This window comes from Anopheles cruzii, chromosome 2 (assembly GCF_943734635.1).
Source record: "Anopheles cruzii chromosome 2, idAnoCruzAS_RS32_06, whole genome shotgun sequence".
In the NCBI taxonomy this organism is placed as follows: Eukaryota; Metazoa; Arthropoda; class Insecta; order Diptera; family Culicidae; genus Anopheles; species Anopheles cruzii.
The window spans coordinates 20,470,645-20,495,616 of record NC_069144.1 but is presented as its reverse complement, the minus strand read 5'-3'; the positions used below and the strand labels follow the sequence as shown (position 1 = coordinate 20,495,616).

The window sequence follows — 24,972 nt, the reverse complement described above, 5'->3', positions numbered from 1 at the left end:
ACCCCGATCAGATTGGCGAAGAAACTGGAATAATGTTGAGGACCACTAGAAAAAGTCGTCCACCAAGCACACTGAGGATGGAAACGAATGGCAAACATTCCAAATGTGCATCAGAATCCTCAATCGAAAGCTACTCATTCACGCTATGAATATTCAAAGATTCATTAAATTAAATACCAAAACAATTTTGTTTGATTTCGTTGGGGCTTACGCACTGAAAAGATATTACAAATGGAAGCCCTAACGTAAAAGCGTTCGTTTCGGGATTTATTGAACACCGCAGCATCAAAGCAAAATTGAACCCCGATAAAGAGAGAGAACCGAGGGCTAGGAATCACGGCATCCAACGGATTGCCGCTCATCAGGGGTATCAAGACATCACGATCTGGTGGGTTGGCGTCCCGGCGTCCCTCGTTCCTTTCCCGTCCCACCAGGCCAATCTTGGCAACGAGCGGGACACGAGCGCCGCGGGCCAATGCTATAGTGTTAGAGCTGCCCCGACCAAAGCGGCCCACGCCTTAAGCCCAACGACGCAAATGACGGGTTCGAACGGGTTCTCCACTAACCGGCTTCTCCGGAACGTAGTGCTAGTGGTACGCTCTCCGGTCCACAGGCTACGCGCCGCCAATGACCTTCGGGCCATTCGAATCGAAGCGAACCGGGCGTACCTTCGGCAAAGGGCCAGGCGTTTGGCGTTGTCCTTCTATTATTCATGCGATTGTCTCTAAAATCCCGAAATGAGATTTATTCTCAACCTCTTCTGGGTCCGCCCGTCCTCGAGCTGAATAGTAATGGAGAAATTGAAGGAATGGACCCAAAAACCCTTACACTCCTACAACCCCCGCAGGCCAATCTGTCAGACGAACGGACCCGAGCCATCATCCTTACGGTCCATCAAAATTGCCTTCCTTCCCGGGTGCCCGGGAGTTTTTGATTTGGTGAATTATTAACATTGGCTTCCTTGCGACGCACAAAAGGATACCCTCGGCCACATTGAATCGCCCCCCGACCCTCTTTTTTGCCGCAGGACTCCGGACCACCGGTCGGTTGAATCCTTTGGTTTGGTTGGCCCGGACCGGCGCTTTTTCGTGTGTCCCTTTAGAAAGGATGACGACGAATTGGCTGGTAAAATTATTACGACCCAGTCTATTTGCTTGATATGAAGATTTTGTCAAATTTATACAATCATTAGCATGTTTTAAAGATGACTGTAGTCCCGGCCGGGCACCGGCCCGTGGTACGATTATGATGGGTTGACGAGGCCCCACCGTCATTTATTTCCATTTATGAGCCATGAGGACATGTCCTGTGGCGTCGGCAATCGGCAAAGGTTGCGGGTTGAGGGGTTCACCCGTTGATTACTGTTGGAGGTATTCGCGCCTCTCTGTGGTTAGATGGTTTCGAGCGGAAATTACGACAAAACTCTTTAATAATGCTTAATGAGCTTAACACGATATTTTCAAGGAGAGACTTTTGCAAGAACGACAGGAGAACATACCATGTGCAAATACTCGCTACTCCAGCACAATAACTTAATTAATTTATAATACAGTAAGGAGAACGAAACAAAAATAAGCCAGACAGAAACAGAAAATGGTTCAATGTCCCCCAAATTGTCCCTGCAAATCCCGAAGGTTACACTTGTAATTGGAAGTTAATGAAGAACCAGTAACAAACAAGACGAGGTGGAAAATGTAGAAACACAATCTTGTGTAATCGGTAATCACAGAAGTTTACCTAATTCCATGATAATTTATCACTTTGAGCAACTGCCAAAAAACAATCCCGAATCTTGGAAATCCGGCCAGTGCGAGATCGATGCTAATGCTAGATTAAAACAAGAGACAGGAAGTGGACTCCGCTCTCTAATGCGGTATAAATACGCAAAGAGTTGAAGTCCCTCCAGCTACAGAGTTGGAAATGTCTTGGCGACTGGAAGCCAGATCTGGCAGCACAAAGCGATTGAGGTAAAGGTTTGAAAATGTTATTCAACCATTACAACTGCTTCTAGCCCATAGACTTTTTCCGTGAAGAGTACTGTAAATATTCTCACCAAACTTTGTATCACAGCGCCTGAAGGTATGCAACAGAAGCACAGGCGCCAAAATCTCCGAACGAGACATGTTCTCTTGTTGTGTTTTCTAAGAATTAAACGGTATATTTGTCCGCGGAGTGGCATGGACATGGCGAGTGAGGTTCCGTTCCGTGCCAGCAATCGGATAATTGACGGACACACACACACAATGGCGATGAGGCGCGTGTAAACTTTCACAGCCCTCCTGCAGCCGCTGCCAACCTGCGTAGTATGAAAAATTAAATCATATCCCGACGCCCCTGGCCGGGTGTGTAATGAGTGGCGGCGGATGTTGCGGCGGAAGTCGCTCCAAGCGGCGGCTGTAGCGAACACCGGTGAACCATTTTAGTGTCACTTAGCGGTCGGTGGCTGCACGATGGAACGCACCACAGCGACCGTGGCCCATTGTGCGGTGGCGCACGGACAGACGGACAATGAAATTCGATTAAAATTTTATTACTTTTCCGATCAGCAACATCAGCATCAACATTCCGGGCGTTTTTATGGTCCGTGGCCTCCGACCGCCACCGGACGCCACCGAGTGTGCGACATCCGTCAAAGTCGCGTCGCGTCCCCAGATTGGCGGCATTTCTGATGTTCCCGTTGGAGCCCGTTGTCCTTGGAGCTCTTTTTGTTTTCTTCGTTTTGTTTTTCGGTCGGTTGGGAAGCGATCCGATTTTCGCCGTGGCTTTCCGGCGCGAGGATTCTGTGGTCCGGCGAATCCGGCGAAGCTCATAAATAACATTTCCACGCGTTGCATTTTGCGCGTCGCGCATGGTTGACAGTTCCGTTTTGGTCACAGTTTTGGGAGACCAAAACGGGACAGTCCAATGGCTGCGCTGAACACGCGAAAGGAAGAAAACGCCAACCGCCAGCCAGCCAGCCAGCATAATGTAACCGGTCATTGGAACAAGTGACGAACGGAAGAGGCAAATAAAATGATGGATAAATAAAATGGCTTCCGCGGTCTTTGGGGCAACCGACCGCCAACAACAACCCAAAAAAAAAACATGTGCACAATATCCCCCCGTTCCGCCGTGTGGCATGATTTGTTTAAACAACGCCCAGCAACGCGCGCTGAAATCGGTTCAAAAAAATTGTGGCCCACCGTTTCCAGTGTTGGTCGAAATCCGGCCAACGAAACACATCCGGGCACGCTGTGTAACTGTGTAACGCTGTTTGCACAAAACTTTGCACGGCCCCGCGCGAAGTGGACGTGGCAAATATTGAAAAATTTCACCCACCATGAGATTCACATTTCGGGACGGACGGGAGCGAACCAAAAAACCTACGGCCTCAGAGCTCAGAGTTCATCGAATAATATTGAAAACTGATTGAGAAATGGTTGACCTCCGGTCCGGGATCGGACGCCCGGATACTGGTCGGAGACTGCTGCGGGAACTGCTGTTTTTTGGGGCCCGAACCGTGATGAATACTTGATGGGATATACTTTTGCAATAACGCCTATAAATCATTCACTCCGCACAGCACACACGGCGTTGGGGCCTGTGCCCGGCTCTGAGATAGCGATCCGTCGTTACAGAGTCCGGCCGGCATCAAACTTTCGTGATATAAAACCCGACGCCAAGGGACGAGACGCCGAATGGCCCACAGTGCCAATATCCCACATATATTGCCAATAGTTGCTCCGCTCACGCTCACGCACGTGGGCGCAAAAACGGGTTCAGGCAAAAAGGGATTCAACCTAACCGCCGCTCCCAACCCGCCGGAGTTCCCCGTTGCCGGACGGAGAATCAATTTTACTGATGAATTTTCAGCCACCAATCGACTCTCTTAACCAGGCCGGCCAGGGTTCCTTCTTCTTTCGTCGTAGGAACAGAAAGCCACCAACTTCTGGATGAGTTATGGTGATGTCTACTAAGGAGTCCCGGGCTCCCGGCCCGTTTGCATTACGTTAATTGCGCGCCGCCTCACTTTCATTGACAGTCGTCGTGAGCGGGCGGATACGTCGTAAAGGGAGCGTAAGGCGACCGGATGCACATATTTATGACGTGCTCGATGCTCGGCTTCTACCCTGAACCCGAATCGATGCGCCCATTAGGGATGAAAAGTGCAAACTCCAATATATTAGCTGCCTAACTTTGCCCAACTTTCTCCAGCAAAGCGATCAGGGTTCGATTAATGCGTCTGCGTGTATTGAGATGAGTTGGTAAAGTTCGGGAGCATCCATTTTGGATTTTTCTCTCTTTTTCTTTTCCCTGGAGTTAGCTGGGAAGTAACGATAGCTTTTATCGGCTACTTCTAGAGCTCTAGAGGTCACCCATGCTGAGAGGTTGGGATAGTAGACAATACGAAAAGTATTCAAGAAACCTGAAACACTGTAAGTTCTAATATGGTTCTAACAACCGTTTTAAAGAGCTCCCAGACCCATCGATTGAACCCATGTGGGTAGTCTGTTAGTTATGCATCAAAGTTACTTCTTTAATTGATATCTTTAGGTTGTGAGACGAAATTGATGATCCATAGTATATTTCCTTCCGGTTACTTTATTTTCTTACATTATCTGACTAGCTAGATCATAACTACTCGGATATGCCTTGGTACATCCATGCATAGAAAACCGTAGATTCTACCGTAAAAAGTTCAAACTGACAAACAAACTCATTTTATTCATGTTTACACTACTCTACTAATTGATTACTTATTATATGAATTACAAGGTGTCTATTCGTCAGAGCACTATATCCTTGATCTCGATTCCACTTAATCTCCGTTTACCGGGTTTTTGTCCCTGTTTCGCCTTTTAGCAATTTTGACAGGTTTGTCAGCTTAGCACTCTAGCTCTATACAAACCAATGGTACTTAAAGGGTAATTGGGCATTGGGCATAAATAAGTAAATAAAAAACTAAATATTGTGTTGAACAAAAAAGAATAATAGATACTAAATCAAAAAAGACTTACAAATAAGATTATTGTGTTTTATTTAATTAATTTAGGATACTTTTTATAATTATTAACTAGACTACAGTTTCTTTAACTTTCTTTCGAGTCGCAACGTTGCAAACTTAATGCTATCCAACAAAATCATTACTTAGAAATCATCCATCACAAAGTAAACCCCCGGGGAAGCAGGGATAACGTCCGGCTGCCCGCTTCTGTCAACCTCCGCAGGGATTTGCAGCGAACAATTAAACGGCCGCCTTCCGCAGGGCGATCGTTTCCCTGTAGATCCTTCCGGTAAAAGGGACTCCTCTCCGATGAGTATATAAAGTGTCACAACCTTCGGACAGTGCCAAGAACACCTCAAAAAAAATCTACGAAGGAACCCACGAGCTCCATGACTTATGCTCGGATGCGCGCCACTCAACAAGTTATGATCCGGAGCATCCGGGGTAAATGAGACCCTGGCCACTAATTTCATGTACACACCCTGGCTCTCGCAGTGGCAGATGATTAAAACGTTAAAAATATTAAACCCAGCGGACAGCAGCCCAGCCCAGCACACGTGCGAGCCTTTCGGTACACTCCGCACCTCCGGAAGGCTCGCTTTCCGGGGTTTTCCGGCTTCTAATGGGACTTCCCCATCAGCGGGTGGCAACCCTCTTGGGGTCACCTCTAAATTAGTGGTTATCATGTCAGGCCACGGCGCCTAATTCACGCCCACAACATGCTCTTCGCCCCGCTTGCTGGCTTCTTTTTGCTGACTTTGTTGTTTCTCCCCTTTTTTCCCCCGGCATAAACGAGACCATAAAAACTGTCGCGAATTGTCCTTCGCCGTCCTCGTGCGGCTAGCATACAAAAAAAAAACGACGAGAAATGAATTAAGTCATAAAACACAAAACTTAATTGCGATCGTCGAGCTTCGTGAAGGTGTCATCATGAGAGGAAGCCGCCGGGGAAAGGTAAGGCTCACCGTTTCCGGTACATCTACCACACGCCGAACGTGCTGAGTGGGCAACATGGGCGACAAAAACGCCCAGCGGCCCAACCAAATGAGTCCCACGCTCTGCGGCCATTTTCTCGCACACACACACCAAAAAAAAATGGGACACCCCGATCCACCAGGACGCGCACATATGGCCCGGTGTGGCCCGACCGTAAATTACCCCCTAACTACCGGGCCATTAGTTTGGGTTCGTTGGGTTTTACGGAGGGTTCTCCTTTCGCGAGGGAGAAATCGGAGCCGGTGCCATCCTTGTGCGTCCGTTTGGTCAGTAGCCCCGAAGCTCCGAAAGAAAACGCGGCCCACTTTATGTGTGTCATTCTCACTCGGTGCACGCAAGGTGGCTCCGATACGCATATTTCATGTAAACAGCGACCGGAAATTGAATTGTGCTAATAGTCGTAACGACCTCCGTCGCAACGGACGACGGCCCGGGCCGGAAAACGGCGAGCAACCGAAAGAAGTACGTCATAGAAACGGGGCCTTCGAAAAAATCCCACACCGAACCGGATTTCCAGGATGCCGAGTCCCGGGTTCTGGCGTGACGATCATCCGGAGAGAGAGAGAGAGAGAGAGAGAGAGATGATAGTCGTGCCCAATTTTTTTGGGGTAAGCCTGCTCGTTCAACCGGAAGCCGCTGCTCCGTAATGCTGGTTTGGTTCGAAATTGCTTCGCATGTTTTTACGCGGCTGACTTCCGGTTACAGTTTTCGGCCCGGTCCGGTGCGAGCCAACGGGCAACGGAAGCGAGTGATCTAATAGGCAAATAAATCAACCATAACTCGATATTTTCGGCCTTCTAACCAGCTTTGTAGGCCAACGTCGGCCGACGCCGAAAAAATCCTGGTCCGACTCAGGACCAGGCTGGTTGGGAATGTAGCATTTAAGTCTGTTGTTTCGTTTTTTATTCCCAACGGCCGAGATTCCCGAAGGCATGCGAGGGCGACTGGTCGTGTCTGGTAGTGGCCGTAAAGTGGCCGCACAAACCCGACCCATGCTGATTGTGATTGTGGAATTTGTCGTACGCTGGTCGCACATATGGGCGACACCGTTTTGGGAGGTTTTTATTTACGAATGCATGAATTGCTGGTTCCGCTTTGTGTTTTGTGCCGGGGACTTGGCCATCTCGCCAGTGGCTCGACAGTAGGTATTACTGCCGAACACTGACTACGGCTTACCATTGTCCGTTGGCCAAGCAGAATTTATGGGTTTGGTGGATGGCCTTCGGAGTCATCGGGAAATGGGGCTTCGAAAATGACGTCCTGTTGACGTGCCGATCGGGCGATTGGTTTTCGGCCCCAAACTAAATTGTTTGGCTCTTTCAACTGACATTTCAAGCGATGGAATGCACTTTCGAATTGGTTCCAAACTGTTCCGTTCGACAAGAAAATTAACGTTTGATTAACGTTTGGGTTGTCCGTGAAATAGGTCGTAACATTGTGCACGCAACATTGTGTACAAGTTTTGAAAAGCAAATCTTGCATACAATGTTGCATACAATATTGTATACAACATTGCATATAATATTTCATACAAGTTTTTGAAACCAAATGTTGAGTGCCATGTTGCGTGTTGTGGAAGCCCGATCGTACGAAACGGAGTAGTAATGGGAGGCGAGAAAGGAAGCCGATCGTATAGTCACCAGGAAGACCGATCCTCTAAAACGCCGAATCATCGAGACATGAGAATAAGATGAAGCGCGGCCGGGAACAGCTAGTTTTTATAAATAAATTGTTTTTGGGTTGTTCAACTTGTTTAGTTTCATTTAACGAGTGTATTGGATTCTTTCGCTCGGGAGATAATTCAATATTAAGAACACGTCTTGCATAACACGTTATAACTTTGAGTCTTTATTCACGGAGTTATTTACAGAGGTTAAAAGTTTCGTGTCTTCCCGCTATCGCGTGCGAATCCAAAAGCCCGCTCGTTGCTGGCACTTAGGCGCTTGTCCCGAGACAATTTCTCGCGCGCAGGCCGATCGGGCAAGGACATTCACCCGGTCGGCCTGGTGGTATTAGTAGCGGCGTTCGAAGCGAGATCGCTCTCCCGTGGCCAGTAGCGCGGTCGTTGCGACAGTTAAGCGGGCAGATCGATATTCTCGCCGCTTAACTGACAAGTGTGTTGCATCATTCGTTCAAACATTCAAAATTAACAAAATAAATGTTTCGGTGGACGGCATATCAATTGACAAGAAGCAATCACAATGCACATACAAGCATACAACAATGCAACTCATACAACGTTCCACAAATCCTCTTCTGATAACGCAAAATAAAGCGTAAGCCAATTAAAATAGTCATATCTTGCCGGGGGCTAGTGAAGTAGTACCCCCCGACAGCGAGCGTCGATTAAGTCCGGGAACAATTTTGTTTCAATTAAACAGAGTTTGAACCAAAAAAACAACGTCCAAAAAGCGAGCACTTTCGTCCCCGGCGTTAGGCTAGGGCCTTGGATCGGGGTCGCCGTCGGAACGGGGGTAAAGCGCGGGGAGTGAAAGTTTGTCGCCCAAAAATGGAAATCATTTTCCCATCCGCTCGCAACCCGCAAGACACTGGCCGGCCCAGTGTCCAGGCTAACGATCATAAAAACCGGTGCTCCGAATCCGAAATAAGTGGAGCTGAGAGCTAGTAAAATTTAACGAGACTTTATAATTGGTGTCCCCCCACCGACCGAGCCCCGAGATCCCGGTTCCGTCCCGGGAACCACTTAGCGCCGGTCCGCTGGATGGCACACTCCGTTTGCTCCGTTTGTCGTCCGGCTTCGCTGCGCTCTGCGAGCTTAAATCGGACCGAGATTGGATTGGCTACCGGGGTGAGCACCCTTTCTTGAGTCGTTTCGAAAGAAAAAGATTATCATTTCTTCCAGCACCGCGCGCCGGACACTCAGACGGCAAATTATCTGACCAATGATGGCGAACGAAAGTAGTCACATTGTAACGCGAGACTTCATCGCCGCCCTCGGCCAGTGTCATAGTTGTTGCCACCCACGAGAGAGAGAGGAGGAAGTAACATAAAAGTTAACCGGTCCGCCGCCACCGCGATAGCGCCCGTTAAGGCTTTAGTGTCCCGAGAGTTTGGTTTTTATGGCAACGACACTCCTGCAACTCCGGGGAATCCTGTCACTCTTTGCTGACTTTATGGGACCTTGGCAGGAGGGCTCACGGTGGGCCGCGGGCGAAATGATCGAAAGAGAAATGATTTTTCCGGCCAGTCTCGCCGGCTTCCGTTGCCATGACAAAGGCTCTCTCTCCCACTGTCTGTAGAGCCGGTGACATTAATTAACGCCCTCTGGCGGAGGAAACAAATGACGCGCGCGCGCAGCCATCACGGGGCAAGGCGATGAAATGATGTTTTCATTCCCCGGACGGCTGACCAGAGGTAATTAGTAACACACCGCCACCGGATAGTGTACTCGCGCCCGGAACCGGACCGGGCCCAGCCACTGGCAAGATATAGAGAAGCTACAGAACAATGGACGGCTTCGGTGCAGGAAAATCAAAGCACATCCGGCGGCCGGTCGGTCGACACGGTAACGGTGACAAGGTACGGTTGCCCCGACATTGCCACCACCAATAATGGAGGATGCTTTGTAAAACCCCAGTGGCCGGCCGGATTCCTAGAGAATGGTGGGAGTGCACTGGTCCCCCGGAGAAGACATCCCATCCCATTCATGTGTCATCGCAAAGCAGAACTGATGGTTCCAGCTAAGTCCAACACAATTGCGAGTCGGTCGGGCTCCAGAATGCTCCAAATGTTTCCTGCACCATGTCGTAACCCAATGTGAGCTTAAACTGATGTCATTATCTTCCTACATCCAAGGTAATGGATCACTGCCACGTTCTGTAGCTTTGAACAGACAAAAAGAAAAGACATAAAACAAGGATTCCGCTATGACAAGTAAAGAGTAATGGTGAAAGGAATAAAACTGAAAGGCATGATAACGATAGAAAGTAGAGAGAATCTTCTATCGAAGTCGAAGATAATCGGTCGATGACTATTCTGAAAGGGGCCCGGGAATCTGAAAAGACTGCAAAATACGCTTCCACAGCCGTTATGTCCTCATCATTTGATGAAAAATGCTTACACGTATCAATTTATTGGGTCTGGAAACAGATGGAAGTCGCTAGGGGCCAAATCTGGGGAATAAGGTAGATACTTCAGCTGGTCTAAATAGTTACAACAATATTCAGTTGTATTGTTTTAGCAGTTTGCAAGTAATCCACAAACAAAACTGCTTTCGCATTCCAAAAAAGGTGATGCTAACACCTTCTTGGACGATTTCTGGACACGAACTCGTTTCGGAGCCGAGGAACTAGGTTCACACCACTCCTTAGCCTCTTGTTTTCATTCAGGATCATGGTCATAGACAAAAATCACGTACATAGTCGATGAATCGACGCACAAAATACACTTTATCCTTTCGAAACAGCTCAAAATGTTGCCGAGAAACTTGAATTTAAATGCGTTTTCAGGAGTTGTGTCTGTTTTTGGACATGGAGTGTCTTCTCGGCTTGTACGACCACGTTTAACTTCAGCAACTCATCTTTTTTCAGTACTAAAGACGAAAAGTCCTTATACACTTTCAACATTCGTTCATACATTTCCATTGCTTTAATGTCTTCCACAAATATAAATTAAATCACTGCACGATACTCCACTTTTTCCATTGCAAAAATATTATGACACGTCGATACTAAACGGATCTTAAACAAAGAATGAAGTAACAGATTGAAATGAAACTTCACATACGTTCAAATGACGAGTGTACCAACATAAACAAAAAAGGCTAGTAGCAGCGCCCTCTGATATTGAACCGCCAAACTGAATGAATACCACAATGCGCATCCAGGACGTTGACAATGTTAACCGAGAAGTCTGCCAAATTAATACCTTAGCAACCTCAGCTAAATTCGAGTCTAGGGTGTGCGTGACACACAAGCATCTTGCGGTTATTGTTGTACTAAAATCTCAACGTTTAAAACGATGTCATCCCTGGAAAGGACTCTCTTCGATATAACCACGAGCACACCACGAGCAAATAAACAACCGCGAACCCGCGGCCCATAACACTGCCAAGTATCGAATCCGACAATGACAACGTTTGCATGGCCGGTGCACCTTGTGCTCACGAACGAAACCAACCAGCCCCATTTCCGAGGCCATGTCCGGGGCCGAAAAAGGGCCAACCATCGTCTCTCCAGAGCGTCCGCTGCGTGCGAGTAATGCGAGCCGATCGTTAAGGAAATGAAAGAAGATTAATGCATTCCAGTTGTCGGTTGCCGGTTCCGAGCGCATCGGCGTTAATCCGGAACGGAGAAGGTGTGTGGCGCTAGTGCTGGCGAGTGCCACAAGTTATTGCCGGCCCGTGGTTACATCATTTACATCACACCCGGTTGCTACCGAGCTGTCGGGTGGATACCGATGTAATGGTGGCCATTCCACAATCGAGAGCGTAGCCAGAGCGGTGCAATGTACGGAAGACTGATATCTTGGAGTGTGTGGTTCCGAGAAGGATGCTCTACCGGCGCACTAGCTCGCTCGCATCGCACAGTGTTCAATTCAGTAGATCCGCCATAGGCTTGCGGCGACAACGGCCACGGTTCCTTGATGGACATCAACGTGAAACGGTTGCCAAGCCACTGGCCCTTTGCGTTGCACCTGACTTGGTCCAAGCCTACACCTGTCAATGCTATCGATGGCGTTGGGCCACTTGAGCCGCGACAATGGCCGACCAGAAATTGGACCAACCAACCTGCGCCCCAGCGCTCCAGGATGCCGAGCGCTTCAGGGCGCTACAGATCTATCGCTGAGCGCTTTCTGATGCACTCACTGGGCCGCCACCTCCGGGTTGACTCCATTAGCGGCTCTGCGGCAATCCTGCACGTCGTCCAGCCGCATTACTCGGCATTCGGGCTGCGTACGACCATTTGTCTTCGCCAGGCGCGGTTCGAGCCGATCGAGATTCTCTTTGAAGCTCCGCCGGGCGCGTGGATTCGATTCGCGTTTGCGGACCAACTAAGCCAGCGGCCATTTCGGAGTGACGTTTGGGTTTTGCTGGCTCGTCTGGCTGTCTGACTGTCGGAGTGTTTCGACTGCCGGGGTGACTTCTAGCGACCGGTTTGCCCCCGGAAACTCCTTCGGGTCGGGGATCGAAACTTGACACTCTCAGAGGACGCTGATTGATTGCGGCCCATTTACTTACCGTCCTAAGTGAACACCGCACACTCACACGCACACATCGTAATTTGTATTAAAACAGAGCCACCTCGGCGCAGATAGGGAAATGTGGAAAATGTGGGCAATTTATCCCCACGACAGGTATCCCCGGCGCGATGCGTCGTTTGACATTCGACTTATTACTTTTGTTTGATGGTTGTTTCCGTTGTTTGCCGCAGAAGATTACTGCAGACTCTGGGAAGCGCTTTCGGGAACACTTTTGTAGTCCGCAAGAAAGTCCTTAAGCCGCCCCCTCGAAAAAGCTCCTCGAAATCGTTGACGCCATATTGTTTTGGTCGTCGAAAACCCATAAATATCAAAATGAGATCTCCAACCGGAGCGAGCGGGCAATAAAAGATTGTGTATTGCGATTAATTTTATTTTATTGGTTTTCCTCCGCCACTTGTCTCGGCTCGGCCGGCTTGCCAGCGTGACAGCGGTTCGCGATGACAGAGAGGGCTGGTTGTGCCGGTTGCCGTCACTCCTTCATCCGGCCGTCCTTCCGGTGCACATATTGAAAGCAGTCTGCATCAGCATACATGTTTGCGCAGTTAAAGGAAATTGTTTTTCCTCCAAACGGGACCCTGCGACCTGCGGGCAAAACAAAGCCACCGGCAACTTGGCGCGGCTTCAAGTTTCGGAACTAGTTTGCCGAGTGAGCCGTGAGCTGCTTTCCCGGTCACGGGCGAAGCTATTCAAATGCAGCCCATAGCAACTCGGCCAGTCAACGACGGACTGCTGCTCGTTATTAGTTACATGTGCACAACGGCACAGGAACTGTTCGCTGAAGTGTTGCATCAAAATTATCTTGACGGTTTCTTGTTGGCTGCGATGCAACACACTGCGGGACACAATCAACGGCACCGCCACAAGTATGTTCAAGCATGTATTCTTCTTTCCAATTTTGTTAATTAGACCGCGTAGAAACTTATAAGAGAACAAAAGTAGATTGGAGTTATTTTCTCTTGCATACCTTTAGGCGTACGCACTTTGGTAGCAAAAGCTACGAAAGCAACAACATGCACAACAACAAGTGCAGAAAAGTGCAATGAAAGTCGAATAAAAAGAACACCAAAACCAAGTGTTCAGGAAACAATTAGCATTACAAATATTGGAGTGATAGTTTGAGCGGTGGTAACCCAGTTAAGCCACAGGTAAGCTGTAGATGTGTAAACAGCCAAACACCTACAACAACTGCAAAAGCAACAGCAACCGAATCAAATTATTGCTTAGCGCAGTTGGAGCCGGTCTTTACGCCTTAACTTGGAACGTTGAGTATAATTCTGTGGTTACACTTTGCAAATCCGATGTCCTACGGACTCGTTTATTGTGAAGAGCCAGGAGCACAAACCAAAAAAAAAATGCAGAACTACAGAAAAACCAGCACCTTGTACCTTGTTGGCCGACGGTTTGGTCCGACGTCCGACCGTGCTTACGCCGACGGGGTGCGGGTTGACATTTTCCATTGTTCTCCCTCATTGCTTCAACGAAATTCGAATGGACGAGACGCGACAGGGTGAGAAAAGTTGCAAGAGAAAAACTTTCCTCAGCTTCTCCGCACGGCGGGTTTCCGACGGAACAAAGCAGCGAAAGTCCATTCGGTCCCGAACGTCCGCCCCACCCCCGAAACGGAACGAAACTTTCGCGCTAATTTTGTTTGCTAAATCTTCAACCAACAATGCAAACGCCCCCCCCGGGCGAGAAAAAGTTCAAAGAGAAAGGACTGCAGCTGTCACTTTGGCGTAGTTGTTCTTTTGTTTCTCGCCGCTCCTTTTCGGTTCAACCAGTTTTTTGCCCCGCACCCGCCACCGAGACGTTCAGTTGAAGTGCAATAGACTGGGGAACTGAGGGCGGGACGGGACGATAAGACGCTGGCTCACCGGCCGCCCGCGGTCTCCGCTTGGCAAATCACTTACAAATGGGCGCCGCCATTCGAGGGGTGCCATTTTGTTTCACTTCACGCTGATGATTAATCAAGCAACGTGGAAAGGCTTTTGATAAGTCACTCGCGGCGCTGATAAATGGTGGGTTTCAATTGATGAGCGAACACTTCGGAGAGGTGATAAGTAGTAGGAGTTACACTCTCTTTAAACTTTAATTAGCGATTTCATTACTTTACTGCATTCGCTATTCAGACGAGTGGGTTTTTCGTCCTTCTCAGGAATTCGAGCACTTTTTGTGGCATTTTATTGATTACCGATGGTGTAGGGTTCCGCCATCAGCTCGCGTATTTCTTTACCTTTGTCAAACAATCGTATACTTCGAACAATTATTCGAGCAGCGGTGTTTTACATAGTCAGGTGCGTTGCTGTTGGCGGTATTGTCAGGCGGTGGTGTTGCCATTCGGGTTATTCAGGCTCATTCTGAGCAGTAATAAATATACGCAAAAAAAAGCTACGCTTCGAATGGCCGCAATATTCTGCGCCGGAATTGCAATGCACTGCTCGAAACTGCTCGACTTGATGGTTTCATTCAAGTTAAATGGTAGCTCAAATTTTATTTTATCTCGTCCACTTTTGTTTGGTTGTTGCATAAAGCACAATCGCTTTTGGGTATATTAATTGAGTTTATGGTACAAATAATCTTTTTCGACAAATTTTTATGTGGCCGAGCTCGACTCTCTCATAATCATTATTTTCATTACCCGGTGCCCGAGTTCGTCCGTTGCTACATTTATACAAATTGTTTTAGACGCCTTGCAACGGGTTCCGTTCCCGAGGAAAACGATGCTCGAAGCTCTTAACCATCATCGTCCGGGCTGATGACCAGCGCCATCACCATCAAGAAGTTTTTCCAGTAAACTTTCCAATCCTTTTGACGGCTTTTACACTAATTGAATTTCGGTGCCCAGGCCCCCTCCGCTCCCGCTCCCAGATCGTGGGCACCCGTATCGCAGGAAGAAAAAGGACTCGGGGATCCAGCAGCATAAAGCATAAAATGCTGTATATCGTTGCTCGGCGGTGTGTTTGCCGTAAAACATTCGCATCCCCTGCCTTAGGTTCCTCGTTGCCGGTCCTGGCAGGAGAGTGGCTCTCCTTAAAAGGAAAAACCGGTTCGATCGGCGCCCAGGCAGCCCGTGCTTATGATTTAGGTGCTCTTCGTTGGTCGTAAATTTTGTCCACGCCGAAAAGAGGCTCTCTCCGAAGTGGGATGCCGCTAAGAAAGCTACCCCAATGGTACCTCGGGATCGGAAGCACACCCAAAGTACATCGCACCCAAAAAAGGATTGTGTCGATCAGTGACTTGTTGCGGATGAAGGGCCGATCCGCGCGGCACTCGAGTCGGGTCCGGGGTCCCTTTATCTGTGGGCGTGCAACAGCCGCCACTCGCGAGAATGCCCTTTTTCGATCGCCCTCTCCCGTCTTCTCGCGTTTTGCAGCGCCCCATTAATAGTCGATGGTCGTTAAAAATGGGCCACAAAATATTTCCCATGCTCCATTTATTTCTATCAACCTTTCGTGCAACCTTTCGTTCGCACCGAGGTGGGTGCGTGCGTCAAAGGACGTCTTCGGGACGCGCTCGACCCGCAGCAAATAGCTGCAAAGAGATAGGACGGGGACTTCTCCCTTAGACGCCAAAAGCAAAAAAAGGAGCTCGAACGACGAAGGACTCTTTCTGCTTGGCTTGGCTCAAAGTGTTTCGTTTGCGCACCGACCGAGCGATGACAGGGCCGATACGATAACACCACTAAGTACGGACAACGCTCGTGATATCGATGAAAACTTTGGATCCGGTTTTATGGTTTACAATCTCGTGCCCGGTCCTGCTCGATTGAGTCGCCCCTGAGTGCGTCTTACAGGAGGGGCCACTTGCCGCGCACCGTCTTTATTATCATTACGCTCAAGGTGACGATGGAACCCAAAAGTGGATCGCTGTGTGTTGTGGTTAGGCACTTTGTCCATCATGTGCGCCGGCTCTCAACTCATAATAATTTTTCACCCGCAAACGAAAGGAACGCGACATCAGGTGAACAGGGCATCAAAGGGCTCGCCGTGAACGAAGCGTACTTCACGAGATGTTTACGAAGGATAAGTGGTATGTCGTACCGTAACCGGTGGCATCTTTCGATAGCAGCCTTGGTGAACGTATGAAACACTGGCACTCTTCAGCCGGAAAGGGCGATCATTAGTTTGTCTTCCGTTTTATCATTTTAATCACCGGCTTCGTTATCGCGAATTGAGCATCTTGCGGGAGGTTGCCGTTGTTTGTTCAACATTTACAACATCGGATGTGCTATTTTGCAGCATAAAAGGTTGACATAAACTAACAACTGTACTTGACTGTTCCCAATATTGTTCCAAACAAATCAGCCTATCAACGACAAAACCTAGACTAAGAAGTTTTGTTTGATTTAAGTTTACGATTAAATTGAAGGTGTATTGGTAAGGTGAAACAGAGGCAAGCATGAATATTCAACATTCAGCAAACGGAGCAGTTTGAATTAAAAAAGGAACAACACATGCGCCTAAAGGTAGGCAAACAGCAATTCAAAATGTAATCGTAAGAGCTATTGGAGGCGCCTGAAAGTATGCGATGTTTATAAAGCTTTCAACATTCAAGCCGTTTGTCTGTTCAGTACGAATTCGGAACCACAAAACTTTAGAAAGATAAATAACAATATAGCAGCTCCTTCGTCCGTACTTATCGTGTGTCTTATCGCAAACGCGTTCTTCACGAAAAACTTAAGAATACCCATCCCACAACGTGCAAAGGCTGACGGTACTGATGTAAGCTGCTTAGCGGTGGCAATACATTTGTATTACTCCCTTGCGATAGAGCGCGACAGCACCAGCAACACTAATGGCCTGTTCCCAGCCCCGCGGTGTTTGTGGTCGGGTTATGCTCTCTCTTCTGAAAGTGACACCACGTGGCGTCGTGGCGCAGCTCCGTCCATGTCCGGGTGTGTCGATCGAATGGAAAGCCCTTGTCAAACGTATGGTTTGGGCGCTAATTACCTCAAGGGAGCGAGACAAAAAACCTGAGTTCAACTTGCCGTCAGCTTACACGCGACGCAGGATGGAGATCCATTTTCCTGTTCCTTCGTCCCATTCATCAGCCTCCGTGTGGTTGGAGTGGTTCACACGTTTTTCTTTAGCTCAACCTCGCTTTTGTCGCTCGTACTTCTTTCGCAAAGCCGAGGAAGAAGATGGCACCGCTTCACTAATTTGCCCAGAGCCCCACACACAGGCTGCCGACATGAGTTTCTCATTTTGGGAAATCGTAATTCAATCCTAATGGACTAGTGAAGCGCAAACGTTCGTGTGCGTGGTACTTCAGAGGTGGCGACACACTCGAGATTATTCATTGCGAGCCGTCCGTAACGCCCGGCAATGCCTTGCGCATATCAAACGGCCGCCCAACATCCTGCATCCTGCGCCGTCACCAGCTCGTCAGGCTCGTCAACAACGGGCCTCGGGGTTCATTACTACGGCCTCACACACGGTACTACTTCACGCACAGCCTCATTTGCGTATGAATTATAAATCACAAATAGGCGTCCCGAGTGTGTGGCACCGCAGACGTCAGGGTGGAGCGCCACCTGTCACCGCGCGCCAGAAGCGTCATCCACCGAGGCCAATATGGCGGGTACGACCCGTCATCGGCCGGCAAGCGGGGGGAAAAAAGCCCCCCAAACCCCACGTGTCTGGCGGCGTGCTGACGGTGATGGGAAATTAAAATTCTTTGAAACGCTTTTTTCCGCCACTTTTTCTGTGGCCCAAGCCGTAGTTGGCCGTCTCGGCATTTGGCTCTACTCGGAGTTCTAGGCCAAAACATTGGCGCATCACGTGTTACATCGCGCCCCATGGCGGACGAGAGTGCTGCGGCCCAGAAATCCCAGAAGATTGTGGAATTCTCCACGCTCGTTCACTCATTAAATTCCATTCAACGTCAACGTCGCAATTTCAGTGACTTCCTAATGGAATAATCTCATTAGTATCCTTTCGCGTCGCGGCCCTTCGACGGCGACGCTTCTGCGCTTGGCGGCGGCGGCGTGGGACAGACCCCACCCGTTGGCTGGCAACGGAGACGGCTTTCAGGACTTTCCGGGGCCCGGAACTGGTAACCAGTTTTTTCGCACCATTTTCGTTTTTTTTTTCTGCCTGCCAGTGCCATCCGGGAATTCCCGGTGCCGGTGCTTGGGAGAAATTATTTTTAACTTAAACTTTCATCATCTTACAACTCCTTCGGTGGTGGTGTGCCTGTGTAGAATTAAGCCACCTTTTTGCCGCCACCGAGAGCTCACCAATCAAGGCACCCAAAATCAGCCACCAAATCGTGTGAGGATCCGCTTTTAGATTTCTGTTTCCGGTTACTAACTATCTGGAAGGCAGGCAGCTGAAACGCACGCCAGGGTTGAGACACCCCGCTCAGCACCCTGTCACCCCCGGCCGGTGATGGAGTGGTCCAACAGGAATGTTCCTGTTATGAAATACTTGCAACCTCAGAGCGATTCGTTTATACGCTTCTTGAGATGCCAGACCCCAGGAACACACACGAACGGCTCATAACTCGTACACCCACGGCCGCCCGCCCGGTCTGTGGAATGCGGAATTTAATATTCACGCATTCCAAGGTAGCCGGGCCTGGCCTGGTTAGACGGGGGCCATGGCTGTCCAACGCAATCCGGCAGCCCATTTGGCCACCCCGAAATCCTGAACGAGTAACGAACTTGGAAACCAATTGTGTGGCACCGTTGGGCGCTGTGTGGTGTTGTTCCTCCGGGTCCGGCGTGTTCCCGGAAGTCAGTGTTTGTAGCACGACCCTGGGCCGGCATGCGTCGAGTATCAAGACATTTATTAAATACTTTCCACTACCCGGGCGTGCCGAATTCGGAAGGCGGACGATACGTTTGACAAATTCGTTTCAAACCAATGCTCATACTTGTGTCACAGCGGATTGATTGATATACTCGTATGTGTGCATGTTAACTACAAAACCCACCCAAACTTGTGTGCCTTTCAATGACACAAGAAAATGACAATCAAAACAACCGAAAGGTGCTCAATTCTTCTCAAGCAATTTGAGTCAAATTCAGCTGTTGCGAATTTGGGCATGTTTCCAACGGGAAATGAGAAGCAAAGCCGATCGGATATGTCACCAGAACGTCTGATCCTTTGAAACGCCGGATCATCGAGAAATGAGAATGAAATGAGGCGTGGTGATGCACGCCGGGAACAACTAGTAGTCAAAAGAAACCGACTACAATGTATGTAAAATAACAAAAACCATTGATAATTTGACCGCAAACCGTGAGACCTTATTCCATTACATTAAGTACATTAAGCCTTCAAACGATAAATTCAAACGTTCATTCACAATCTAATAACAGTAAGTGACGTGTCTGCTACATTCTTATTCTGTTTGCCGACACCTATTAATAACGCGCATTAATCGTATACTGCTCCATTTCGAAACTGCGCGCATGTTTCACCCTTTTGCGGAATCTCCCGACGTCACGTTAAATTTGATCGGTTGCCACAGAATGTTTCCACTACCGTTTCGGCCGTTAGCCAAGTTGGCCAAGAGACGCCTGACGGCTGAGGAAGTTTATTGAATTTAAACTTCTTCTTCGGCCACAGGCCACAGCTATCCGCCCTAACTGAAGCCGCGCCGAATTCACCGCGGTGCATGTGGTGGTGCACTCTTCTCAAAACAACAACCCGTAAAAAAAGAAAACCAAAATTAACTTTTCCTCAAAAAGAACCGTAAAGCAAAAGCTTCGGCGATGAGCAAAGATCACGTAGGGATGATAAATTTTCACACCATATAAATCGTTCTCGGGCTCGGCCCGGTCCACGGGGCGAACCACTTCTCGCGAGGACCCTCCATTTCGGCCATAATCTTCACCTCCAGACCCAGGGCCAGGTAAGTGGGTCAAACCCTGCGGTGGCAGGGATGCGGTGAGCCCCGAAAGGGGGTGTGAAAAAATCAGAAAGTTTCACGATTCCGAAACCGATCCTGCGGGGAGAGTAGCATGCAGAAGGAAAAACTCAACCTAACTGCAAGTCAACCAACCACCACCGGCAGGCCCGGCTCAAAATGAACTGGAACAAGGGACGAAAGACTGGAAAAGTGGAGCCAAAGTGTATAAAAATATAAGAAACGATGAAACATGAAACTATAAATGTAATAAAAAAAAAAAGAAACGGGAAACAGAACCGGGCCAAGCTGGCAGAGCGAAACTACACAACTGCCGGCCCGGTTCGGATGCTCCAGACCGATCGTAAAAAAAAACCGAGGCCGCTCTGCGAAGAACACCGAGCGAGCGCGAAGCGGTTCATGAAACACGGTTTCGGTTATGCTACGGAGCCCGGCACCGGGATCGTGGATCCTTTTTTTTTGGCCATCAGTCTGTTGCTTCCCAGCGCCTCACATTCGGCTTCGCGGCGAAAACTTCGCGAGGACGGCCGCGAGTCCGGCTGGCGACGATTTTCCCGGGCGGGCTGGCTGGGCCGGTCGGCTGGCCGTAGCGGAAAATCGGTTGTACACTTTGCACTTTATTTGGGCCGGCCAATACCCGCCGTCGGAGCGCCCCCGACCCCGGGACCGGTGCCGAGAGTTGTACAAGTCGTAAAATAGACAGATAAAAACAGAAGCCACGCTGGGAACGCGTGGAAATAATGTGCTTTCCTTGTGCGCCCGAAACTTAGGGCGTGTTGTCTCGTCTGTGTGTGTGTGTTTTTTTTTGTTCTGAAGGAAACGGGTGGAACATAGCACCCTGCCGTGGCGGGCATTGCGACAGCGAAACACACGGACGAAAGTGGGCTTGAAGCCCTCGATAATGTTCGCAGCATAACTCGGGCGCGAACCAAATCGATCATCGATGTGTAGCGGTCGAAACTTTTCACGCTGTTTATGGCAAACATATTGGCCATCGGTGCGCTAATCTAGACATCTCGTCGCATCAAAATTCACTACGATGTTTCTTTAATACTCGATCTGCTTCGGTTATTGTGCACATCGAATCTAATCGAAGGTAATGTTGGTAATTGACATAAAAAGGTGACGTACAGACAGGTAATATTCAAATAATATTCTAGCAATATTAAGTAATATTTAATCGAAAATTATCGAAATAATATAAATGATGGTGAGATGAGTTCACCATTGCCTGCGCTTCGACAGACGTCTAACGATTTTATCAATGCCTTCGAGGTGACAGTGACGAGGAAGAATTTTTCTACCGATATCGATACCGGTATCGCTTGATATCTTGCAGTCATTACTTGCTCGCTGTTAGTGCGGTTCTTTGATACTAAAAGGAGCAAACTAAAACGAGGGATCATCTCCGAAACTCTGTTTCAAATATTAAATACAATTTCCAAGAATGAAGAAAATTTGTATTTTTTATAAATAAAACGACTCTCAATCAGCTCGTTATTCATATAGCGCACTTGCAGAGCCTTTGTTTATGGTTAAGTTCTGTATTTTCCTATTTATTTTCTGTGCAGCTCACGGATTTCGAACCTTCTTCCTACGGCTTTGCGGTGCCGCATAGTCTCTAATTTCTCGCAACTGATTACATGCGCCACGAGTTTCCCCCAAATTCGTAGGAACGCTCATTACCATAGCATCGAGGTTCCGGAAGGTTGCCAAAAAGCACTGACCTCGGGTGTATGAAGCAACATCAATTGCAGGACTTTTAACGAGGACTTTCTTTCGTTTTTGATTCTTGCCGCTGGATATGCGTACGCGTCAGCTACGTTGAAAGGAGCTCATACCATAACAAATGCTGGGAATGCTCAAAAACATTGTGAGCAAATCAGATTTTCATTTCTATTGAATTGTGTCGATCACCAACAAAGGTGGAATACAAATGAAGGAGCAAATGCCAATTTTAAAGGAAGTCCGACTAAATGAGTGTTAATGGTATTATTGGGAATTGGGCAGTGATGTGAAGCAGTTCTGCCATTACGTGTCCATTTCAGTCCATTCATTCATTTGTCCATTTCACTCCAACTTCTTAGTCAACCACAAATCTTCAATCGAGCCTCAAATCGTACCTTTCTAAATCGTTGGTTGTGCTGTTGTTCCCAGAAAGGTCTACTCCTAATCAATAAACTTCAAGTTGAGTAGACTATAATGCTATTAATACCATGGGTCGATTGTTGTTGAATTCATTCAGCTACGGCTCGTATGCACTCTTCAAATGTTCCCAATGTTTGCCTTGAGCTGTGCCGTAGAATGTTGGATCCATGGAAACAATAAACAAAACATTTTAAATTGAGACTCCGAACCCTAAGCAACTGCAGAGCAAAACCAGAGTCCAACAGGGTTCGGCATGACCCGTTCGGACATGCATGCAGGCAGATTGCTCTTTCTTCACCACCACAACACATAGTAAAGTAAGGATTCTCCTCCGCTACAGCACACTTCATCATTAGACGGCATTTTTGGGATTCCGACAAACCGAACCGATTCTCGTTTTTTGCGGCCTTTTTTCTCGGGATCACCACACGCCCCGTTGTAAGCCGACCGATTTATCCGCCGTCCGCGCGTTGTTCACTTCGCAGTCCCAGCAAGATGTTGGCGAGTTGACGCCGTATAGGCGAACGGGATGAATTATCATCCTGTTTTCTGTTTCCGGCCAGCGAGCGGGGGCTTTTCCCCGGGACATGTTTTGCCCGGTCCACGTGGTCGAGGAAATATTTATTTTCCATTCAGCCGACGGGACGCCGATTTTATGGTTTCCGCCGTAAATTCGGCATTTTTATGAGTTGTGAGTTGGGCCCGGCACAGTCCGGGGGTTTTTATTTAATCTCCATCGGTGTTTGAGAAGTGTGCGGATATTTGTGGTCGGGTTTGATTCTTGATACTCCAAAAACTGGGGCCCCGAAAGGACGCCAGTCCGCAGCGGTTCGACCGGCATCAGCATCGGAGCGTGCCCATCCATCGATCAGTTTCCTTTTTTTTAGGGTTTCATCCTTTTGGAATAACAGAACCTTTTTCGATGACACTCGTCAACTTTATGGGGATGCGAAAAATTCAATTCAATTCAAACTTTATGGTGAGTTTAAAATAATAGTAAAAGTAATCAAGAAGAGTGTACCAATTCATCATAACTTTATTGAGCTATGAAATTCCTCCCTTGAGTTAAACCGCCAAACCAATAGAATGTATAGCCATTAGAGGTGAGATTTCCCGTAATCCTCAATAAACATTTAAATCGATAAGTAAAATAGAAAGAAAAACCCACTTTTGAAGAATTTATATTGGCAGGAATGATCGATGACCGAACAATAAGTATAAAAATATGAATAATTCATTGAATTTAGTACATCGGCTTCTGAACACAATTCTTCACGTTGATTTTGGTCCCATCGCGCATTAAGAGCTGAACTACCTTTTGCGCGGTAACGTTCAACTAACAGATATTGCACCATAAAATCGCCATCCGATTGCCTTAAACAAACACAGCTAAATCTGTCCCTTTGCCCACATCGCGTAACACTTCGGGAACGATCGATCGACACCTCACTCGCTCCGGTCCGCTGTTTCCGTTTCAGGCAAGTTTCCCAATCGCCCTTCGCGATGGAACCCGACTTATCAGCAGCAGTCTTTGCACGATTGTGATAAGCGTTCACCGTTCGCCAACACCAACACAACCGTTCGCACACAAGCACGCACAGATACCGACACAGACACTATGACCACTATTGTCGTCGCGTTATGCTGCAGGACGTGAATCACTCCGCAAACTCCCAGAAGCAGAGTTGCGCTTCCGTTCCACGAATTCCGATGATCTCACGTCACTCCGCATCACGGACGAACTTTTTGAAATACCCCCTCGAAACGGTTCACTAAACTACGATGATCGATGATGATGATGATGGTGATGATCGTTCGGCCAGCTACTTACCCACGCCACGATGTTGAAGCAGAACAGCGTGTACTTGATGCACGCGATTTGATTCGACAGTCTGGCAACACTTTCGCCTTTGCCTTCGCCGCGGGCCATCGTTCGATTGGTTCAGTGTTCGTGTTTCCCGACAATTTTCACGCCACCACAGACCTGTGTGCTCCGATTCACGCACGTCACAAATGAACGTCGCTTTTGCCTACCAAACACAACCTTAACACAAAAAATATGCCGGCGACGAAAAGTGAAACACGTTCCCCACTGGGTGACACCGATTCTGGACTGCGTATGGGGCACCTGTCGTTGGAGCTCGCAGCTTTGGGGTGTCTTCGAAGGAACCTAAGCAGCAACAGCCCGATAGATATCGCTCCCTGGGCTGCACACCTGATAAGATAAGACCCGGGCCGGGCCGGGCCGGGTCGGGCCGAATGAGTTGAGCCGGGCGCTGATACGGGGTCACTCGATTTTCGTAACATTTACGGTGTTTGTGCACGCACGCAACCGTGAGTGCACGCTTCAAGGTGCGCTGCGTACACTACTTCAGGTGCTTGGTGTTGCCACTCAGGGTTTAGCACAAGCTGCTGAGCGAGTGGAATCACCCATCATCCCTGTACTAAATTTGACGAAGTGGTGGGATTGTGGTTTAGGGGCAACTCTGGATGCGTCATTCAGTTTTGTTTCTTTTTTATAATTACAAAACCGTGGTTATTGGAATAAAGTCATTATTTCAACAAAACAAAACGTTTAGAACGCTTAGAAATTTAGAGATAATTCACCAATAAGTTGGATGAAATAGCGTAAGCATAAAAGAAGTGTGTGAGGAAACAAGCGATTTAGATTTTGTAATAATTTATCCAATTTTTTTTTGTATTTAGATGCTTTTATAAATTTCCGTCTACTTACTATTCTCGCATTTTTT

The 24,972-nt window shown here is 48.2% G+C and overlaps 1 protein-coding gene across 1 annotated transcript in view; it reads right to left on the bottom strand.

Moving 5' to 3' along the window:
• Positions 1-24,152, bottom strand: part of LOC128278631 (tetraspanin-2A) — a 41,362-nt gene extending 17,210 nt beyond the window's left edge. The window contains exon 1 of the mRNA XM_053017363.1: positions 24,054-24,152. Within this exon, the coding sequence (XP_052873323.1) occupies positions 24,054-24,152 (99 nt within the window). The remainder of the gene's footprint in view (positions 1-24,053) is intronic.
• Between the last annotated feature and the right edge of the window lie 820 nt (positions 24,153-24,972).